Below are 21,082 nucleotides of genomic sequence, written 5' to 3' on the forward strand. Positions count from 1 at the left end.
AAAATAAGCCTTTCAAATTTATTGCAACTTCTCGTTAAATACAACCAGTAGCAAGTTTGGTGCTGTGTCTGTCACTTCTACCTTCGTCGTTCCACATTCACCGATTTTCCTCGTGTTAGTCATGAGCCGACTGGCCCAGCAATTTTCCTCATTGAAGCCTAGTACATGCTACAGAACTCGGTGCTAAAATTAGAGCCAACTTTCAGCACCTGTGTTTGCTATCACTAGTTAAACTGAATTTTGCAGCATCTCTACCTGTGCACTCACCTATGCCAGGTCGGCTTAATACACAAAGTTCAAACTCTACAGGCCATCTAATAGGCTTCATCTATGAACTTCCACGGGATCAACAGACTAGCAAACTTAACATGGGTCTTAAAGGGACTCTAAGGAGAGCTCTATTAATATTTTTTTATAGCAAAATCCGATAGTTCGGCATTTCATGGCTTTGTTGCCACTTGGCCGGCAGCGAAAGATGCATTTATTTCTAAGAAATTTGGATTTTAAGTTGAAATAGTTTTTCCCGCCGCTCTGATTCAAACTTGGGATTCTGCTATGATGACACAGAACTAAGTGACGTAAAACATGACATTCACATGACGTAACGCAGACTCCGTGATTTCTGGCGGCCAGCAGTGCGGCCCAGCAGCAGCCGAAAAGAAAGCTACCACCGGCCGCACGTTGAAGGCATCTATCGGCTATTGCGGCCGTCGCTTCGTTTACATTTGCACCGGCGTTTTGCCAGCGTTACAATGGATCCCGTTCTCGAAGTCGTCAACGAAGTTCTCGCAAATAGACGCCTTTAGCATAACGTGTACCTTGTTACCGTTAGCGGAATACCGGAGCCCCCATACCGCTGAGAGCAAGCGCTGATTGGTCCCGGCGCTGCAGGAGCGCGCGTAGCTATTGGGTACGTGGCGCCATCTGGCGACGTCAAGGAGATTTGCGCATGCATTTGCTGCGCCTCAGTGATTCGTAGCTTCTCGTGTCCTAGTGTTGCTAGAACCAATAGTTCTAGCAACACTGTTTTGGTCTATGACGCCATGAAGCTTGTACTTGCGAGTTTGGCCTGTGGCGGCGATACCTGTATTTTGGTTCTTGCTCTTTTCTATGTTACAGGAGCTTTGTTGTCAGTATGAATGGCGTTTTTTGTAATCAGGAGCTGGTATTCTGTCGATGCAAGTCAACTTCACTTTCTCCTCAGTGTCCCTTTAATAGACAGGGGAAGAACAGTAGAGCTTAGTTTAGCTCTGTAAAGTTTGCTCTTCGAAGCCTTTTTAAAAACTCTGCGTCTCTAGGCATGTGACCATGATGTCTAGGGCATCGACAATGTGCAGGTTCGTACCTTGGTGTCCAGCAAGCTGTATCCATGGGTACTTGTACTTTCTGTAAGTCTGGACAAATGGAGACCAGTGGACTACGTTCCGCACTTTCCGCCATCCTGAAGGCTGCACAGAACAAGGAAAAAGACAAGACATGGTTTAGTCTCACGAGCACTGTCAAAACAGCTTCTACAAGATGACACACAATACAAGGGCAACGTTCTAGATGAATGACAAGCAATAAACTGCTGCTAAACAAAAAGAAAGTATGTCTACGGATGCTCTCATTAGTTCCACTGTGCACATCAAAGGACAAAAAAATACACTCTGCCTGAAGGCATGACCATAAAATAGGTTTGCTTCTAAGATAGAGTCTTCAAGAACAACTGCATAAATAGTGCAACAAGTGCGACGACAGGCCTTGGCGATGTAGAACTATAACACTGAGCTGATTGATAGTTAATGGGCACCAAAAGGCCCCACTGCAACAAATATGCTCGATAAAAGGTTATGATGATAAAGAAAGAAAAGCTGAAATTCATCGGTAAGGGCACTAAAGAAAATAACAACGAGTGAACTAGACTTGAAAAAAAAATCCGTCTCAACTTGCAGACGGCCATATAAGGCTTCTCCTAGACGCAGCTGCGGGTCCGCTCGCCAGAGATGGTGATGAGCAACAAAAGAATAAAGCGCGCAGATGACAAACACCTTATCTCAAGTTCCGTATAGACAGTTGTAAACTCATATCAGTGCGGTTCGCACAAACGTGGAAAAAAAAGGTGGCGGCTCGAGCCGCGAGTCCGAGAGAAAAACAACTTTTCGTTGTCGAAAGGGGGTGCACGCTCGCCGATACCCGATCGCGGATTCTCGCGCTACATCGCACGCACACGAACTTCGCTAGAAGCCGGACAAGATCGGAATGCATTATGAATCAAAATTTCTCCGAAGCACACGTAGTAGTATATCGAGATTCGATTGCGACGCTGGCAGTTTACCAGCGAAAACAGACCGTTGCCAGCGCACCCGAGGCGTCAAGTGTCGGATAATGAACAACTAGAGGACTGCTTCGACTTCCAAAGCAGATCAAGAAGGCCAACTTGAGAGCGGATAAAAAGTGACGATAAGGCATTGAATGATATTGAAAGCGCATTTACCAGGAAAGGGCGAAATAGGAACAAGCCTTGCCGGTCAGATTCCGCGGCTCACTCGTGGAAGCGAACAGCGACAGTAAGCCCTAGGCCCAAAAACGCGTGTCGGCATGCTTCCCACTTACGCTAGTGCGACGAACTGCCCGGCCGTTGCAAAGCGTCTGAGCCGTAATGCCCGTCATGGTATCGTCGGTATCGTCCCCTCGTGAATCCAGAGACTCCAGCTTGCGAAGGCGGCGGCGCAGCGCCGGAACGCGCATCAGCCCGACAACAATTCCCAGCGAGGTTGCCGCCGCTCACGGCATGAGCCGAGCGCCATTGTTTCGGCAATACGCGTCAAATGCGAACAGAGATATGCACGAGTGCTCGTTCCAGGCCTTCACGTCGAGCGAAGAAGCAGTACGGGGCTCCCCTTCTGCGCGTTCTTCATTTTCGCGTCTCCCCTTGCTCGGTCCCGCTCGCACGCAGCGCACAACAGTCCGACCGCCACACAGACGCACGCACAACAAAACCACAAAGTAGCTTATTATAATGAGGAGAGGAGGCGGCAGGGGTGGGAGGAGGGTAGGGGGGGGGGGTTCACTGCTTCCGGGTAACAAGCCGACAAAGCCGGCTTATCTCCGACTACGAGCAATCCGCAGCTGCTGCTGTCGCCTGCGGTGGTCTGCAGCGGTGCGAGCAAGCGTCAGCAGTAACTCTAGTGTCAGCTACTGTGGCGCTGGCCAACCCCCCAACCGCCGCCCCTTCCCCGCGAAGCGAAGCGCGGTTGCTGCATGCGTCGCTCCACCCAGTACCAACAAGTAACTATAGATAGACCCTCACATACGCGTGCGTGAAGCATGAAGCGCATGAATCGGCATACTACAGCGCGCCGTCTGATGGCCGAACGGTTGTGGCGCTAAATTTGAATGCAGAATGAGTAGGGCTTGCTCATCGGTTGACAATGGCAGCGATGGAGAAAGACTACTACGCTTTTTCTTTGTGACGCGTACTCTAAGGATTGGAGATGCAGCTTGCTGCGAGCAAAATGAAGGAAAAGATCGCGAGCGGTCTGGATCACACAACAATAGTTTATACTCTAAGATTAAAGTCTCGCCACCCTCCAAATGCAACGCGACTATTTCTACGTTAATACTGGGTTCAAAGACAACGCATAAACGGTTACAACGCGACAAAAAGAATCGAAAGACCAGACTGAATACTTGCATTGCAATGCGTCCTTTAGCACGACGTCGAACGGCATCACGAATGGCGATGTCTACGCGCAAGTTGAATGCCGGCAAAACATAACCAGACGTTGAATGCCGGCAAAACATAACCAGACGAACACGACAACCCGCCAAGATGATATATGACAGTATAACCGGATCCTGCCGCAGTTACCCGTGAACGGCGACTGACGACAACATCAAAGAGTAAGCGGCTGTCGACCGCAAATGATCTATCCACCCTAACGACCAAAACCAAGCGCAGACGCGTGTTAATTCAGAAAACGTTCGAAGCTTAGCAGACTAAAATCCAGCGCCGAAGCGGTACTGCCTTGGTGAAAGCGAAAACAGCCCCGCGTTTTCGTATTCAAGGAACGCAAATTTCCCAAGAGCGTCTTCCCGTCTTATCGAGTTTTTCAGCGAAACACGGCTGCGCGCGCGTTACCAAAAACAAATTTAGGGGCAGCGTTACCTGTGACGCGTCGGTCTCCTCCCCAGACGCCGCGCCGAGGCGCTCGAGGACAACGAAAGGCAGCTTGATGAGCATCCAGAGTGTGGCGAGCGACGCGTACAGCAGGTCCTTAGCCAGCGACCACAAACAACGCGCGCTCATGGCTTCGCGACGTCGCGAGCACTTGCAGAACGAGCAGAACTGAGGCACGCATGTCGCGATCACAGCCAGGGGAGACAACGTTCGCAGTGCATATACAGCCTCACCCTCGCCACTCAGATGGCGCCCGCTGAAGATCGGTCGAGCTCAGTGTGACACCCTATTGTTCCTGGATCCAGCCGGCACAATGCGGGAAGAACCTGACTCCGAGACGAAATATCACGCGGCTCTCGCATCGGGTTGCATGCATTGTAGTATAGCGAGCCAACGGTCGTAGTCGCGGCGCAGGCAACCGAGACCTCGCTGCTGCCTGGGATTGCTCATCTGTCACCCGGTCGAACACGCGAAGCGCCGGGCGCCTGAATTCCGAGCGCGGAGAATTACGAGACGAAGAAGTTCAAGCTGCCTGCGTGCTCAGTTGACGCGGAAATGCCAATAACCGAACTAATGTTTTTTTTTTTTAAACACAACTGAGCAGCGGGAAGACGCGAAGGTGCTAAAGACTGCCAGATCAGCAGCTCCCGGAAGTCGTTGGGCGCGTATCTTTACCATGGGAGCTTTTTCAAGAATCGTTTAGGAACACTCTTCTAAAAGCTCAGTTGTTATCGCTGCGATGCTCCTGCAGTCAATCCGGATTAGAAACCGTTACGACGCATCAGGAACGGTCTAACGCGAGCGCGGGGCCTGCTTCCTGAGCTATTTCGACGGCTACAAAGACGGACTGCACGCCTGCCGATAAAGTACAGGAAAAGCCTCAGAGCTTCGGACATGCCTTAGCGCGGCCTAGCGACTATACTACCCGGATGCCCTGTCGTCGACAGACTCAACGCCGCGCACTCGTGACGGTGTTAAGCCACCGTACTCATAAACAAGAGTCGGCGCTGTTAATCAGCAGACCGCGCCGTATTTGCGGTTCTAATAAGGCCAGGAACAAGACGCCAGAGAGGCTCTTATCTCGACTAGCGGCAAAACGGCAAGGTCACGGCTAGACGTGACGTCAAAGCACCGCGGGTTACTCTCAGCGAGGGGTCAATTTCTCGCAATCACGCGAGGCTACAGGTGGCGAGACCTTTGGCTCGGCTAATGTCACGGAGCTTGGGCAATCTCGGCTCGCGGCGCGCATATCGCATCGGGTCACGCCTCACGAGTCCGCAGACAAGCTGCACGGTTTGTATTATATATAAACCAGACGCACGAGAGTATAGCTTTGACTTGCAGAGAAAGAGGCTGATATCTTTTGACGTCACAGGTCACCAGGGTTGCCGGAAGGTTCGTGAGTGCCCTTGGAAGGCCTTCCGTCCTTGTTTACAAGGAAGCTCTCCCGACGGTGGTCATCCGGTCTCGGTTATGCCACGCGCTATGTGACAAACACGCTATCGTCTGCGAGTCTCGCATGGCGCGGGAACTCACGAGACAAGCGTACCGCCCGGCTTTCACCACGTTCGTTAGGCCTAACTGCGTTGAGATGCACACGCACAGCCGGCATCATTAGCCGAGATAGCGTGCGCTAATACAGTGGATAGCTATTTGCAGCATCACTAGAAGGCGTTATCACCGCATCCTTGGCAATGACGTCTCCCTTTTATGCCAGCTTCTCTGCATTTTGTGACGTCTTTCGCCCGTGCTAAGTAAGCCTCGCGCGTGATGACAAGGCTAAACGAAAGCGCGTAGGCTAGTACCCCCGAGTCTCCAGCTGTCTTCAGTCGGTGCAGAGCGCTCGTAAAAGAATGACTCGCAGCATTCCGCGGTTCCTTTAACCTCTATAGTGCAATGTAAATATATACAGTCGTAAACAACTCAAGAATGTAGCGGCGAATGCGCCTCAATGGAAGCTCTCCTGCCGAAGGTGTCGACCTGCTGGTTGTCATGACGTCACGGCCAATCCCGTTTCACGGATGCACCTTGTCGCTCACCTGTGATGTCACGCTATGGGATTAGCCGCGACGTCATGACAATCAGTCGACGCCACTGGCTAGAGGGCCTCTTATAAGGGGTACTTGCCGCTGCGTTCTTGAGTTATATCCGGGCTCCAGCGCGACATTCTCTCTTTTCCGGCACCACAGCGACGAAGGGACGGACGTCAGCGTTGTGACCGGGACCCAAGAGCATGGGGAATTCGCCCCGGCGATAAAACAGAAACGGAAAGCCGTCATCGGCGGCCTCGAAGCAAAGGGATCTGCTGTTCCCAGGAATAACGAAAGCCGAAGGCAAGGGCGGACGCTCGTTAAAAAATACCGCCGGCAGCAGCTGCTGAGTGGCAAACTTGGCTGTCCGGGTCGCATGATAAGAGCTTCGTCTCACAAGTTGTGTGCAACGTGGATTCACAAAGACATTTCTCCGAGGTCTTTAACTACCGCCAATCACACGCAGTCACTAAATTCTAGCCCGTAAAGCCTGAGCCCACCGCGTGGATACTCATATATGCAGAATATACAGACATCACCCAAAAATGGAAAAACATAACAGCCTTTTAGGTTAAGTAACCTGAAAAATCTTAATGGATGTATTATATGCCTAGGCCGGTGACAGAAACGTTGAGTAAATCCTCTAAATTCTTCATTTTTGGGTGATTGATCTTAGCATCTATTAATGAGCTGCCAAAAAAGCATCCTAAAATAATATATATACATACACATACTGCAGGAACTATACCACATAAACACATGGAAGCCTGCAAACCTCTCGAGTATAAACAAACTCTAGCGATTACCAAATCTATGACTACTACAACGCCCTGTGGTGTCATCTATCGGCGGCGCCACGCAACGCAATGGCACAAATATTATGAACACTCAAGAGCAGTTCAGTCGACTGCCACAGATGGCGCGACGGAGAGCCGCCAATTTCCTTGGACCAAGTGATTTCCCGGGTCAGAAGCAAATAGCCAACAGGAAGTTTGGCGACAAGCGCAATTAAAGAGCCCCGACATTCTCTTTCGTAACACTGGCTCAGCGACAGTCTTCTTCCGGACCACACGCTGCACGGAATTAAGCGCGACGGGGACGTGCATAGAGAAAGAGCGCGGCTTATGTACACACACCAGCGTGCGTGCGCGGCTGACGAGGAAGAGGGAAAGAAAAAAAAGCACAAAGACGGCAATCGCTGCGAGGCACGCAAACAAAAGGTTCCCGCGGCCAAGGCCGACCCGTCCGCCGACAAAGAGAGGGCTGCGTGTTTGCTTCGCTCCTCCGGTCGGGTTTTTGCTGGGACTCCGCCGCTTGGCACGCGTCCCCGGTTCGCGCATGTTTAGTACGCGGAGGAGAAAAAGAGGGGCAGAGTCACGTGACACGCAATTCGTGTATATCACCACCATCACTACGTCGACCGACCTGACGGACAGTCGTCTGCACGGGCACCGCGAAACTAATTCCAGTGTCGGCCACCCAGGTTGAAGAGCGCTGCACAACCACTATAGGTGCGGAAGCTGACGGCTCGCGCCAGTAGCTTTTGCTATGTGTTCTGCAGAATGAACACAGAAATACGTTTCGTTCGTTCGTTTCGTTTATGGGGTCTAACGTCCCAAAGCGACTAAGGCTATGAGAGACGCCGTAGTGAAGGGCTCCGGAGATTTCGACCACCTGGGGTTCTTTAACGTGCACTGACATCGCACAGTACACGGGCCTCTAGAATTTCTCCTCCAAAGAAATTCTAGCCGCCGCGGCCGGGATCGAACACGCGTCTTTCGGGTCAGCAGCCGAGCGCCATAACCACTGAGCCACCGCGGCGGCGAACACAGAAATAGTATGGAATACAGTTCGAGCACAGAATACAAGGCTTTCACCGACGTCATAGCGGCTGCAATGTCGGTGCGTAAGGGCCAGGACCACGGTCAATGTCTGTGCGATCAACATCAGCCTGCTACATATGCCCACAGTAAGCCATGCACGGTTCACCATTATGACGCCAATGATGTCACGTGCAAAGCCATCTATTCTTGAATATAACGCTATAGAATAGAATTCCATAATGTAATTCTTTAAAACGGATCGCGGAATTTGACTACGAGTTCAAAACAGGAATTGCGTGGCTGCCACACTGCCTTCCATAGAAGCCGCGTCCACAGACAAAGACACGAGTTCCGCTAAATGAGAGCACCAGTACCGAAAAATACGGCCAACATTACGTCCTCAGAAGAAGAAAGGGCACAACCTATTGCGGAAGCGGAAGGAGTGCCGGTAGTCGTAACGCAAATTAACGTAACGCGGCGTATGCAGATGAACTGCGGTAATATGTAGATTAGGGTATGCAGATCGACTGATAAACTAAGCTAATCTGCATAACCTGCTTACCTAACCTAGCTATTAAACGCGGTCACCCATTTGTTTACACTTTGGCGCATCTAGCTGCGTCACGGACAGCGCGCGTCAAAAGTTCTTGGGCCACTGAGTGCCCCTTGACTGCAAAACCCCGTGTGGCTCGGGGACTTGCGACACTTGAGGGCTGCACAGCTAAATGTACTAGGTAAAGACATAAACGCGGTCTTCAACTAATTTTTTGTTTTCTTTCCCCTACCGTCGGCTAGTGACATTCACTGCGTCCTTTCGCACCGCGCGCTGTCCACGCTTGACGCTATTCTCGCCAAGGCAACCCGGTTTTGCAACGCCAACGACTTTCCTTCTTGGCCTGTCCTGTGTTTGGAATGAGCATTACGCGCGCTGGAAGAGAAACAAGAGAAGAAAGGCCGGAGGAATAATGAACGAATTAATGAACAAAGATGGAGAGAGAGAGAAGAGAGGAAAAGAAAAGAAGCCGCGGAGGTCGGGGATGCAGCTGACTTAGCGCACGCAGACTCGCAGCGTTCTTAGCGCCGAGGTCAAGGAAGGACAAGCCTGTATTTTATTATATACGGGGCTAAACAGCGCGCGATGTTTGTCGAACACACACGTGGCCGGTATGCGCGGGACAGACTGACTGCATCTGCAATGGCAGCACCTTGGGACAGCAAAGCCACGGATTCACTCGTGTATGCATTTATGTCTATATCGACGCAAGATCTGACCGTAGCATAACAAAAAAAAAATTCAAGGGCTTCTGGAATTCAATATAGATATGTATAAATAGCTAGAGGAAAAAAACAGCTGGTTCTTGTTATCGCCCTTATCACGGACGTGTTCGTGTCCTCCTGCGAGGATTCGTTCTTGAGGCTGCATAGCCGGAGAAGTGAAAAATAAAGGAGTTAATCTTTCGGAGACGACCGAATCGCCTGCGGTAATCCAGTAGTGGTACATATACCGCAGTAAAAAGCTCGCCGCGTGAGGCCAACTACCGACACATTTCACTGAATTCCAGCCAGGTCCCGCGCCAGGGGAATTCTTCCGATTCCTTTGACGAAAACCATTCGGAATGTCTCGAAGGCAGAGTCCAAATCCGTTTCGGGAAAACCAATGAAAAATTTAGCTGTCCAAGAAGCAGTTTAGGGACCGAACGTGACTCGGACAAGAATTCAAAGAAGCAACTGCACGCCGTGAAGAATCTTCCATGTACATATGGGATACCACACAGGCGCCCTCTGCATCGCTCCAAATGGCAAACAGTTCAAGAAGCTCTTCGTTCAGGACTACCTGCAACTGCGGGAGCTCGAACACGAAGCGCAACGGGAAGATGGGTAAGAAGGCGGTATCTGTGCACCGTGGTACCCTCAAGCCCTCTCTTCGTCTCGTCGGTTCCCCAGCTTGGCAGGCTCAAAGGACTACCGTACCACTTTAAGAGATTCCAAGGGACTAGGCTTCCCCGCAATACGCAGCAAGCAGGGTAACTTGAATCAGAATTCTAGCCACGTCCACCCCAATGCGCTTAAATGCTCACCGTGTCCAGTGCCCTCTACTGACGTAGAAACCGAGGAACTGGAATGACCCTACACAGCCCACATCCTCAATCGGTTCGCAGAGAGTGCCCGAATCGACGTGAAGCCGGAGGCGGGATGTTTCTGGAATTTGGCCTCGCTTTCTCGGGAAGACGACCCGATGGCAATGCTGCGGGTTGCGTCGACGACCCATTCCTTCCACAAAGGGACACCCAGTGCAAAAGTCGAACAGCAACGACTTCTGAAACCATATACGTGCCGCATGTCATTGATCTTTCCTCAAAAAAAGCATTTCCTATTTTTTTTCCCCTCCCAATCAGGCTTCGAAGACGCCTGCATCCATACACACTCACAGGAGCGCAAAAGGGCTCGCATAGATGGACACCTCGCCACAATGCGGTCAAAGCAACGCATCTATCAGGATAAACACAAAATTCTTCGTAACGCCCACTAGCGTTTAGTTTAGTTTTTTTTTTTTTTTCACATGCTGTCGTGCGCACCTTGAAGCACTTCCGAGCTCTTGTATGTACATATATATTTTTTTCTTTTTTCGCGCCTACATTACTGCATGCACCGACGTCTAATTCGCCTCGGGGACAGATCTACAGACCCGGGGCAAGGTTACCGAGTGCGTACACGCAAGCGCCTATCTATAGCGAGCACGCACTTCGCGGCCCACCGTCCTTGGAATGCAGAAGAAAGGAAAGGCGAGCCCCCTTTATCGGGAACGCCAAGCGAACGACTACGGATGGGGCTGGCGGCGGCCGAGCCATTAGGCAGCGCGAAGCCCAAGTCGTTAAGTGGGACGGCTGTGAAGGGGCAGACAGGGAACAAGAGAGGAGTCCCTTCGCGGCCTAGCTCGAAAGCAAGGACGACGCCTTGAAAAAGGAAACAAACTAAACCGCTGCGAACGTAGTTATGCGAGCCTATGAGTGGAATGCTCACAATTACGCAACAATTAACCAGATGAATAAGCACGATGGAAAAAGGAACGCATTTAGATAAGCAACACCCGACGGCCTGTCGATGTAGCTCGTTATGCGCTTTTGAAAAACGCGTTAAAAGAGTGGTTTGTTGGGCGAGTTGGTTTACCATATTGAAATACACCTGCGCTTAAAAGACACGGACTGAAAGATAGATACACACACACACAGACACACAAAGCTTTACTCATTCGCTGCGTGACGACAGCTACCGTCTCCACCTAAACGGGAGATGAGTAATAATCTGTCTACCTCTACCTACATGTCATTCGCAAGGGTGCGCACTAGAAGGAGAGATCCAGTCACTCGTGTCTTGAAATGCCTGCGCCGTTTAAACTTGTGGCCCCCATCTCCATATATAGCGCAGTTTTCTAGCGATCACAATACGATGCACCGAGGAACTCGAGAGAAAAGAACTCAAGACAATACGACGAGCCATTAAATTCGCTCCGAAGCCACCCCTCTAACTCAAACGCCATAGAACATACTGTCGACCCGGAACAAAGGGACAAAGCCGGCCACAGAAGCTAGTGAGCAATGGCGGCGACGTATCCGAAATTGCTGTACAAAATGAGCGGCTCGGGACACCTCAGTAAACACACGCGCTGAAGTAATGCTCAGCCGGCCCTTTTGTGGTCGCCTGTCTCGACTCACCAGCGATCGGAGAGGACTGGTCAGTGCGGGTACCAGGGGCCGGGCGGACACCTTTTGCGGCTGATTCTGCTGACTCAGTCCCCCAATGTTCAACAGGAGCGAACAGTTGCACAGGTCCCCCAGCGACGGCACCGCACTCATCGTCGCTCCACTCTTCTTATTGTTATTATTACTACTACTATTATTATTTGCGGAATCGTCGTCTTCGCCACCGCCGTCCCGGCAGAATTCGGCGATCTTTCGGGCGTACAGCACAGCGGCGGTTCCAGCGGCCGGAGCGACGGTCGGACTGGAGAACTCCCGGCACATCTTGCGATGGAGCGGATGACAAAGAACTGTCCTCACGGGTACCGCAGAAACCACGGCTGTCTTTTAAAACTTCTCGCACGGGCCCAGCAAAGAAGAAGAACGCACTCCGGGGAGCCGAAGATGTCCGCAAGACGACAGAAAGATCCCGAGAGGAGCGACCACTACCACCACGGCACCGTTTGTCACGCAGACGACGACGAGGGAAGTTCCCTGGTTGGCGGAGGAGCACGACAGGCGGCGACCATCGCGGAAAAGACACTCGGCTCTCCCGCGACCGGCTGCGGGCTTTTTCTCGTTTCTGCCTCTTCCCAGAGGTCGTCCCGCTGGTGCTTTCCTCCTCTCCCCGCCTCTCCCCGACTCCCCCTCAACGCACGTTGATGGCGCCCTTGCCCCCCCAAGGAGACGCGGAGTCAAGTGGTTCGTGGTGGCGGTGGCCGTGGTTCTCACGGAACCTGGCGCCACACGGGACAGTGCGCGTGAAGTGAGTCACGTCGTCCGAGAACTGAATCACGCCACGCTGTGGTAATGCAAAGGGAGGGAGGGGGGAAGGGGGGGGGGGGGGGGTGCGGCGCTGTAGCACCAGCCACCGGCCGCCGAGTTAAAGACGCATGTAAGCGGACTCCATTGACGTCAGAGGTCCCGCCTCTCCGGAGAAACAGGCCACACAGAACAGCAGAAGGTGAAGGGGGGGGGGGGGGGGGGGGGGAGAGAAGACAAAAAAGAAGACTGGAGCGAAATTTTATTCATCCTCAGGAGTCAGCGAGGCTGGCGAGGGAAAAAGAAAGGCCACGCGGCCCTTTCTTTCTTTCTTTCTTTCTTTCTTTCTTTCTTTCTTTCTTTCTTTCTTTCTTTCTTTCTTTGTCGCCAGAGTTCCTCGTCCAGGTCATAACTTGTTTCTGCTTCATCTTCATTTTATGGGCGAGATCTAAATATAAAGTCCAGGCGTGGGGGTCATTCGGAGAACGCGAGACGTAACTGATATTTCAGGTCTCTTACTACAGGCGAGGGGGAGCCCAATTACGCGGAACAAACATTCGCTGTCCCTAATTTCTCAGCCGACCACAGAAACAGAAGACCAAAAGGAGGCTGTTCTCAGTACAGAGCAAGAGAAGGCATAGTAAACTCTCGCTATAGCAAAGTCGTTTCATTCGAATTACCGCTTCACTCGAACCATCCCGCGGCACAGCTGCGCACCGTGTACCACATTGATAGAGCGCTCCCATTTAGCTCTGATATATCACATCAAATGAAACATTTAACCACCACCCGAGTTTCCCCGCCAACAAAAATAGCTTTCCGTAGCGGCGAGTATCGTAGACACCTCGTAATGGCTTGACAACCTCAACGCATAGACCGCTCTTGTACTAATCAGTGTCGAATCATAGACTATCGTGAGCCCGGTCCGGTTTGATACGACAGAGATCCCACACAGCTCCAAGGGATCAAAGCATGGTGGCGCCACGATCGATAGACATCTCTTGTACACACGGCTGATACAGATTTCGGTAGCTGATCTGGCCGCGGTTACTGCAATGAGATGTCGACGCGGAACGCTGTACAGCGAAGCTGAATCGGCGTCGATTACATAGTTTCCTTCGTTTTCCTGCTTTCTTCCCCGCATGGTTTGCCTTCTTTTTACATCAGCCATGCGGAGAGGGCTGTATTTACGTGCGTCATAGACTCGCCGCCTGTTTCCTGCTAGGAGTACGCGCGTCATTACTGCACGGGGATAACAAAAGAAAGAGAAAAAAATAGATAGATAGAAATACTGCCGTCTGCATAAAGCAGCTTCGACAAAAACAGCGCATTGATCCTATATAGCTGGACAGCTAAGCGTGCGAGCGAAACGAGCTATGGTGTCTTTTTTTCTTTTTCTTTTTTTAAATTTATCTATATAAGCAAGCTGACGGCCCTTTCCGGGCCGGTGCAGGTGGCTGTGTTAAACAAGCTTCTACGCTCGCCTGTCGTTCAGTACGCCTGGATTTCTTTTTTCGGCGTCATTTAGAGCGAAAAATAACTAAAGCGAGAAGGAAGCGCTCACCTACAGCGCGTTCCTGCCCCAAAAGCGGAGAAGACACATTTCAGAGAGCGCAGTAGACACACACATGAGCGCGCCCAGAGGAAATGCGCACGGCGCGGTTTCAATATATACTTACGTGCGTCAAACGCTTTCCCGAGCGCGCGCGATTTTTTCATTATTTCTTGGCGCTAAAAATAGCCCCGAATGACGCGTCGCGCACAGCCGCCGACTGACGACCATCGTCCGCCTTGGCACACTGCAGCGACGACCACGCAACGCCGAGAACGCGAGTTTTTTTCTGCGGCGGCGGAGTCGGTGGGCGGAGCTTCGGCCCTGTTAGGGTTAACGACTGTCGTCCATGTCCCCCATGTATATAGAAAGGGTCAGGCGGCTATATCGAGACGCTGTATCAGTCAAGCAAGCACTGCAGCGTTTGTAGTGAACGGCCTTGAGCTTGTACAGTAGAGAGCAGTACTATAAAGAACAAATCTTCTGCACATAAGTACAAATTTTTTTCCGGTTGCTTATCCACTAAAGTTTAGACTGACTTTTGGATACTGTGCGCCAAGAGAAAAACTACTTAGAAAGCAGAAAGTATTGTCTTTGTCAAAAGTAACCAGGCTGCATGGTTTGCTTCTAGCTTGTATAGTGGAGCCCTTGTGACTTTCCTAAAGACCAAAGGTTATTGGTAGGCAAGAAGACTTCCATTCCTTACCTTTAACGACCATTTCAGCTTCAGGGAAGCTGTGAGGGCTCCACTGTACGAGCTAGAAGTAAACCATGCAGCCTGGTTACTTTTGACAAAGACAGTACTTTGCGTGACACACAATCCCAGAGTAATGATTAATTTAATGTTCACACTCTTTGTTCCCTCTAATATCGCACACGGATGTACTTACGAGCGCAGGCTTTTGTATACCCGACACTGGAGCAGAGGGGGCGCTAAGTTCCGCCGTGTAATCACAGCCGAGTTCTTCTCGGAGAGCATTAAGATGCAGCAATCGCCGCGGCGAGGCTTACGGGCAAGATGAGCGTGGTACGATGTGACGCACACGTTGCGCGAACGCGCGCCTTTCTCGAGAGATTTGCATAACCCGCCGCGAGAGATACGTGAAACTCGCTCGAAACGCGCGCCAAGAACGCTCGAGGCGGTCCATGTAGCTGCGCCATTGAGTCGCATAGCTTAGAGGCGCTGCTTGTGGAAGCAATCGACGAATTAAAGGTGGAAGAACAAACGCGTACCAGGAAGGCGACAATAACACCCTCGCAAACAACCCGATCTTCAAAGGAGGGAGACATTCTTGAAATCTTTCCTTATCTCTTATGCAACCGATAGGCGGGGCAGTAGTAAAGAATTACGGGCCCGGACAATAACATCCTCGAAGCCAGCGGACTCATTATCGAATTCTCTGGGTGTCCGCGGCGGTCATACGCATATGCGTACGCATTAATGGGATGCCGTACTCGCGTATAAGCCGCTCAGGTCTCGTGGTTGTTTTTCAAGACGATATCAACGGCGTGAGCGATCAGTTTGTTGGACGCAGCAGGATGGAAACAGGCTCCTGAAACTAGGACCTAAACGAATATAAACAATGTCACTCCACCACCATCTCCCCCCTCCCCTCTGCCCAAGCAACCATCATCACCACATCGTTCTCGTCGTCGGTCTGGTTATGCTCCATTAACCCAGCCTCGAGCAAAACGAATTTATCTTAATCTCATCTCACCACCCAACCTTCTCCCGCACTTAGTTACGTTTTAATTTCCTGGCATCTCCTCCCTCACGACAGGCCCCCGTATGGAAAACTCGGATAATACGAATGAACCAGTCGAAAGTAACTTGCCGATGACAAAACTGTTGCGTCAGTGCTTCAGCATACGACGTGAGAATAAAGAACAAAGTTACGTCACAGGAAATTATGTGCACGGGGACAGGGACTATAGCACTGAGAAGTCACCGGAGAGCGTGTATTTATGTGTGTACATACCGCATTCCCGGACAGGCTGCTGCTGTACATGCCGCAGATAAGCGAAGATATACCTACTACACTACCCACATACGCCCTTTCCGTTCCTTCCCTCTCCGCCTCCGGGAAAGGAAATTTAAGCACTGTAGGGGCACGCACATAAATCTCCCGCCCGTATACAGCCCGGTTGACGGGTATACGTCCACGCGCACACGCCGGCCAATAGCTGGGCAGAGGGAAGCCATGCATGTGTCGACGCCAGCATCGCAGATATACAAAAGGCATGTCGCGAGCTCGGTGTTAAAGAGAAAGAGATATGGCTCAGCGACCTTTGCTAGCTCGACAATCAGTCAAGGACTCGGCCACAATGACGGTATGAGCGCATGCAGCGAGTATTCGCTGTTGACGGAGAGGTTAGGTTATGGTTGTTCTTTCTCTTCCTCGCAGCTTTTTATCTCAGCTTGCTCTTAGGAGAAGATGCGATTGTGAGCTCCACACTCATTGTGAAGTTATGAAAAGACGAATAAGTTTTAAATAAGCCAACGTTTATCATGATATTCAAGCTGAACACAAAGCCCTCATTTTAGACCGCGTGTTTTGCGCATAACGACTTTTTTGTGCTGCGCGCGTCGCTAAACGCGACATGATCAACTATACGGTCCGTCGCTGTTATCAAAGATAAACATACCAAATACTGTAACCATACCGCTGGTATGGTACGCTATGGGTATATGGGGCTTGACACTCCAAAGCGACATAGCCTATAGGCTATGAGGGACGCCGTATAGTGGATGTCTCCGGATTAATTCCTGCCACCAGCAGTTTTTTAACGCGCACTGATAGCTTTCAACAGACTGCCGTTTCTTCACTTTAAACTCCTCCATCGAAAGGAGGCCGCTGCGGTCTGGATTCGATCCCGCAACCTTGGTCTCAGCAACCGACAGCCATAGACACTTAGCCACCGCGGCAGGACATAGTTTTAGTAATGCGAAGGACTATATAGTAAGTAGCACTGAGTTGGTAAACGGAATAAGACTGTACATAATGAAGGCGCTTGGCGGTAACCCCCCCCCCAGAAAGTCATGCGACATGTCCGCTAGGGGTCGACGCATTCGCACACGGTAGTGACCTTTCTTACTTAGACGTACATGGGGATTTCGCATCCCTAGACCCAACTAGCTATATCGTGCTGCAGTTTGTTATGGATGAGAGAACTATATTCTGTTCAACAAAAGAAAAACCGCAGTCACTTGAGATGCGCATATATCTCTGCGACTACGAAAGAGCCATTTCTCAGCGAAAATCGCTTGTAAACGTACACTCAACAGCCGTCTTTCCCCTTATGGCATTCCCTGCTCGTACTTTCGGATTCTTCTTTCATCTTCCTCGAAGTCGGTGACTCGTGACTGAAGCCACCTTCGGCAGACACGACAAAAACTCCACGAGAAACGAATCTGCAGACACGAGCAGAGTACAGACGCTGCTAGAACACGTCTCACAACCGCAGGATCGCGAGTTGACAGTGTCATGCCCCCTTTCACGGACATGTGCACTGTGCTTGTTTGAGATAGCAACACATAGTATATTGGTTGGGCACGGCAATTCCCATTGAGCGCATTAGCGACGAGCGAGAGCGAGGACTTTTACAGACAGATACATATGTTCACTCTAACGTTCAGAAAAAAAAAAGTGGTAGTAAAAGAAAAAACGATGACAGAGAAAGAGGAAGAACCGAGCAGAGATGGAGGACAAACACAATCTGCGAGGTAGACTTAAAGTGAAGGATAAGAAAGGAAAAAATAAAGCGAAATAAAAACAAAAACAACAAAGAAACGGCGGCTATAATTCGCTAAACGAACGAGCAGTGTTATAGCCGTATAGCTACGGGCGATCCAGCGACAAGAGAGAGCGCGAACGCATCGCAAGCACTGTCGTCGTCAACGGTGGCCCTGAGCAGAGGCGTAACATTGCGGATCCTTCGCACGAGGGAAAGAGAAAAAAAAAAGCGAAGTGGAAAGATGAAGGAAATAATGGGAAAAAAAACAAGCCTGCAAGAAAGAAAGAAGGAACAAGAAGACAAAAAAAAAAAAAGAGGAGAGAGACACCCACAGACGTCGAATTATTGAACGAAAGCGAGAAGTCCGCTCAGCAGGCAGCAGCAAGCTGCTGCGGCTGCGATCGCGATAGTAAGGCGCGCGACCTCGGCGGCATCCGCCGAATGCCCGCCGGCATTTAGCAACGGCATTTTCCCTTCGGACTCGGGCGTCTGTGTGCCGATATAAGGGGGCCGTATCGGCAGTTGCCATTGTGCGCAGTACACGCAGGCCGACGTGCAATTAATCATCCCGTGAGAGCAGCCTCTTGCCTCGTGGCATCGGTTTCATCACTGGCGCCGTGCACTATCTCGAAGCTCACATAGGCGCCGCGGCACCCCTACAAACACTTCTCTCTCTTTTAACATTTATTTTAGTGCGACCCGGTGTTTGTCTCTGCCTCGTAGGCTAGTTTGTTTCAGTTTAATCTGGTTTCCAGAGCGTAAATAAATGTCGTCGGCCGCCACTTCGGCTGAAGGCTCGACTGTTCGTCAATTCACAGTGCGTACAATGCTCACTGTATAGGGTGAGCTCCTGACTATTACGAATAGGTAGAAGCCGTTACGCTGTCAGTGCTTCCGTGTGTGTGTGTGTGTGTGTGTGTGTGTGTGTGTGTGTGTGTGTGTGTGTGTGTGTGTGTGTGTGTGTGTGTGTGTGTGTGTGTGTGTGTGTGTGTGTGTGTGTGTGTGTGTGTGTGTGTATATATATATATATATATATATATATATATATATATATATATATATATATATATACACACACGTTTGGCTGATTACAACGCCGAGATAAGCGCTTAGTCTACTCATCACAAATAACAATTGTACGAGTATACTCAACGCGCATAGGCACAAACATGGCGGCGCGAGTGGCTCTCTGCAGACAGCACGGATACGGAACTCATCTACTGGCTCGCCTGCTTTCCGCCATGTGATGCCACCACAGGCAGAAAGACGCGATCCATCAACGCCGCTATGCAGTCAGGCACGGGCACGGGGGCAGCTGTTACTTGACGCTCAGAGTTCCTTGTTGACGCTCGCGAAGTCGCGGTCAGAGTGAAAACGGCTATAATTTTCGTTTACTTATTGGCCGCCAGATGACACGACAATTCGTAAATAATTAATACGAAGGTTATTTTTGCTTTCCTGCAGTCTGACGTGGAAAAATAAAGCTCCTTGAGCGCGCGTATACTGAACCTGAGAATTGTTAATCGCCAGTCCGGTTCGCCGTGGCTACGCTCATGGCTTCCAGGTTCTCTGGGGTAGCTTGCGGCCTCTGTGTAAAAGACATGTGGATATTCTCCGGTTGTCACTCGGACTCCTCAACTCGGGCTGGTCTCCTTCCCACAGGACAGCAGAAGAGACAGCTATATTGCCCTTGCCATCCTCTGCATCTCTGTCGACCCGGAGAATTAGGACATCGAAATCCGAGCCCCGACTCACAAGCGGCATCTCGGGCATACGCCTTTTGCCTTTTATCAAAATAGGCGCTACACATCCTCCAACAGTGCTCCACACAGACACTTCCCCTCATTCGAATCGTCTGACCACCGGGTCACGCCTCGCTTCATGGCACCAGGGAGAGAGGCCAGGACATCTGGCCGGGGATTTACAGACGAAGAGAATAACCTAACACCGCCACACCGCCCAACGCACACTAACACCCACAAATCCCTCAACAGAGCGGAGCCATATTCAGACGCACACTTTCCCAAACCTCTACCACACACACCTCTTCTTCCCCACACAATACCCCGGATGCTGTCCAACATGCAGCAGCCTTACACGCACACTCTTCTACTCCCTACGACCCCCACGGGGCACCCATCCTACTCTCCTCTTGGAAGGCTGCTCTGTCCAGCACAGACCCACAAGACCAGTAACGGCTGTTCTAGCGGGCGCACAGGATAGCGACAGCCAGCGGAGTCCTGCGCTAAGGACGCCCCCCGAAGAGGATGGCCACCAACTATACCAATCTACCATTGGCTAAATAAAAGTTTTTCCTCCTCCTCCTCCTCTTCACAAAGTTGCTTACCACTACGACTCGCAGCTGCTATGAATACGAGCCACAGCGAAACGAGAATACAGAGGAAGCCGCTTTGTTTAGATATTTACGGGGGACCTCCATCAGCGTCAAGCATGGATCGATCGCACCGTTTGTTCCTCTCGTGGCGCCGTCATCAAGACGTCAAGACCTTGTTCAGGTGCGAAGACTCGTCGCTTTCTTGCCAGGAAGCGGTGACAATGACGTCGTGTCGCCTTATCGCGAGAGATTTGTCGCCGCTGGAAGGCGACGCCACGGAAAAGGGGGGTCTACAACAAAACAGCGGAACAGGCCGAAACGAGTTTCGAAGCATAAAAACAACGCGCCCTCTACATCATCGTCCTCGAACATGAAACTTTTCCGCGACACCATTCGCTGTGGAAAAAAAAAATAATAAATTGGAACAAAGGAAGAGGGGGACAACGAGTTATATAGTATACGTGAGGCGGAGAAGCATTAATTCTCTTGGCACGGGCTGAGGCAGAGTATGCTGCTGGTTTCTGAACAAAGCTGCTTGCGTAACGACGGCCGATCCGTCTTGAGTACACGACGCGTTCCCGTCGGTTCCCACGCTACCTGCATACGCAGCGGACTGGAGACGCGATTTCAAGAAACAAGCGAAATCGCGATAGCTGCAGTAATGTGTAGTACGCACGTATACGTGCATTGTGAAAACGCCTTACTACCATACAGTCAGCGGCTACTCTTCATGAGCGAGGGGGGGAGATTACATCCTCCTCTGGAAGTCCAATGCTCTGAATACCTTGGCGAGCTTTACGCTGAAGTAAAAAGCAAAAAAAAAAAAACTAATCTGGTTCCGGATTTCCAACAAAGAGTTTTGTTCTGTATCGATCGCGCCTGTACAGCTGACAATGATTTCGACGGCGCTGGTAATAATGAGTGACGAAAGTCCACAGTCAAGACG

The 21,082-nt window shown here is 50.9% G+C and overlaps 1 protein-coding gene across 1 annotated transcript in view; it reads right to left on the bottom strand.

Moving 5' to 3' along the window:
- Positions 1–21,082, bottom strand: part of LOC149332606 (uncharacterized) — a 266,465-nt gene that overhangs the window by 7,693 nt on the left and 237,690 nt on the right. The window contains exon 2 of the mRNA XM_089558239.1: positions 1,346–1,448. Coding sequence (XP_089414365.1) covers positions 1,346–1,448 — 103 coding nt within the window. The remainder of the gene's footprint in view (positions 1–1,345; positions 1,449–21,082) is intronic.

The sequence above is a fragment of the Amblyomma mixtum genome, chromosome 8, assembly GCF_055824585.1.
Source record: "Amblyomma mixtum isolate Tamu chromosome 8, ASM5582458v1, whole genome shotgun sequence".
Lineage (NCBI taxonomy): Eukaryota > Metazoa > Arthropoda > Arachnida > Ixodida > Ixodidae > Amblyomma > Amblyomma mixtum.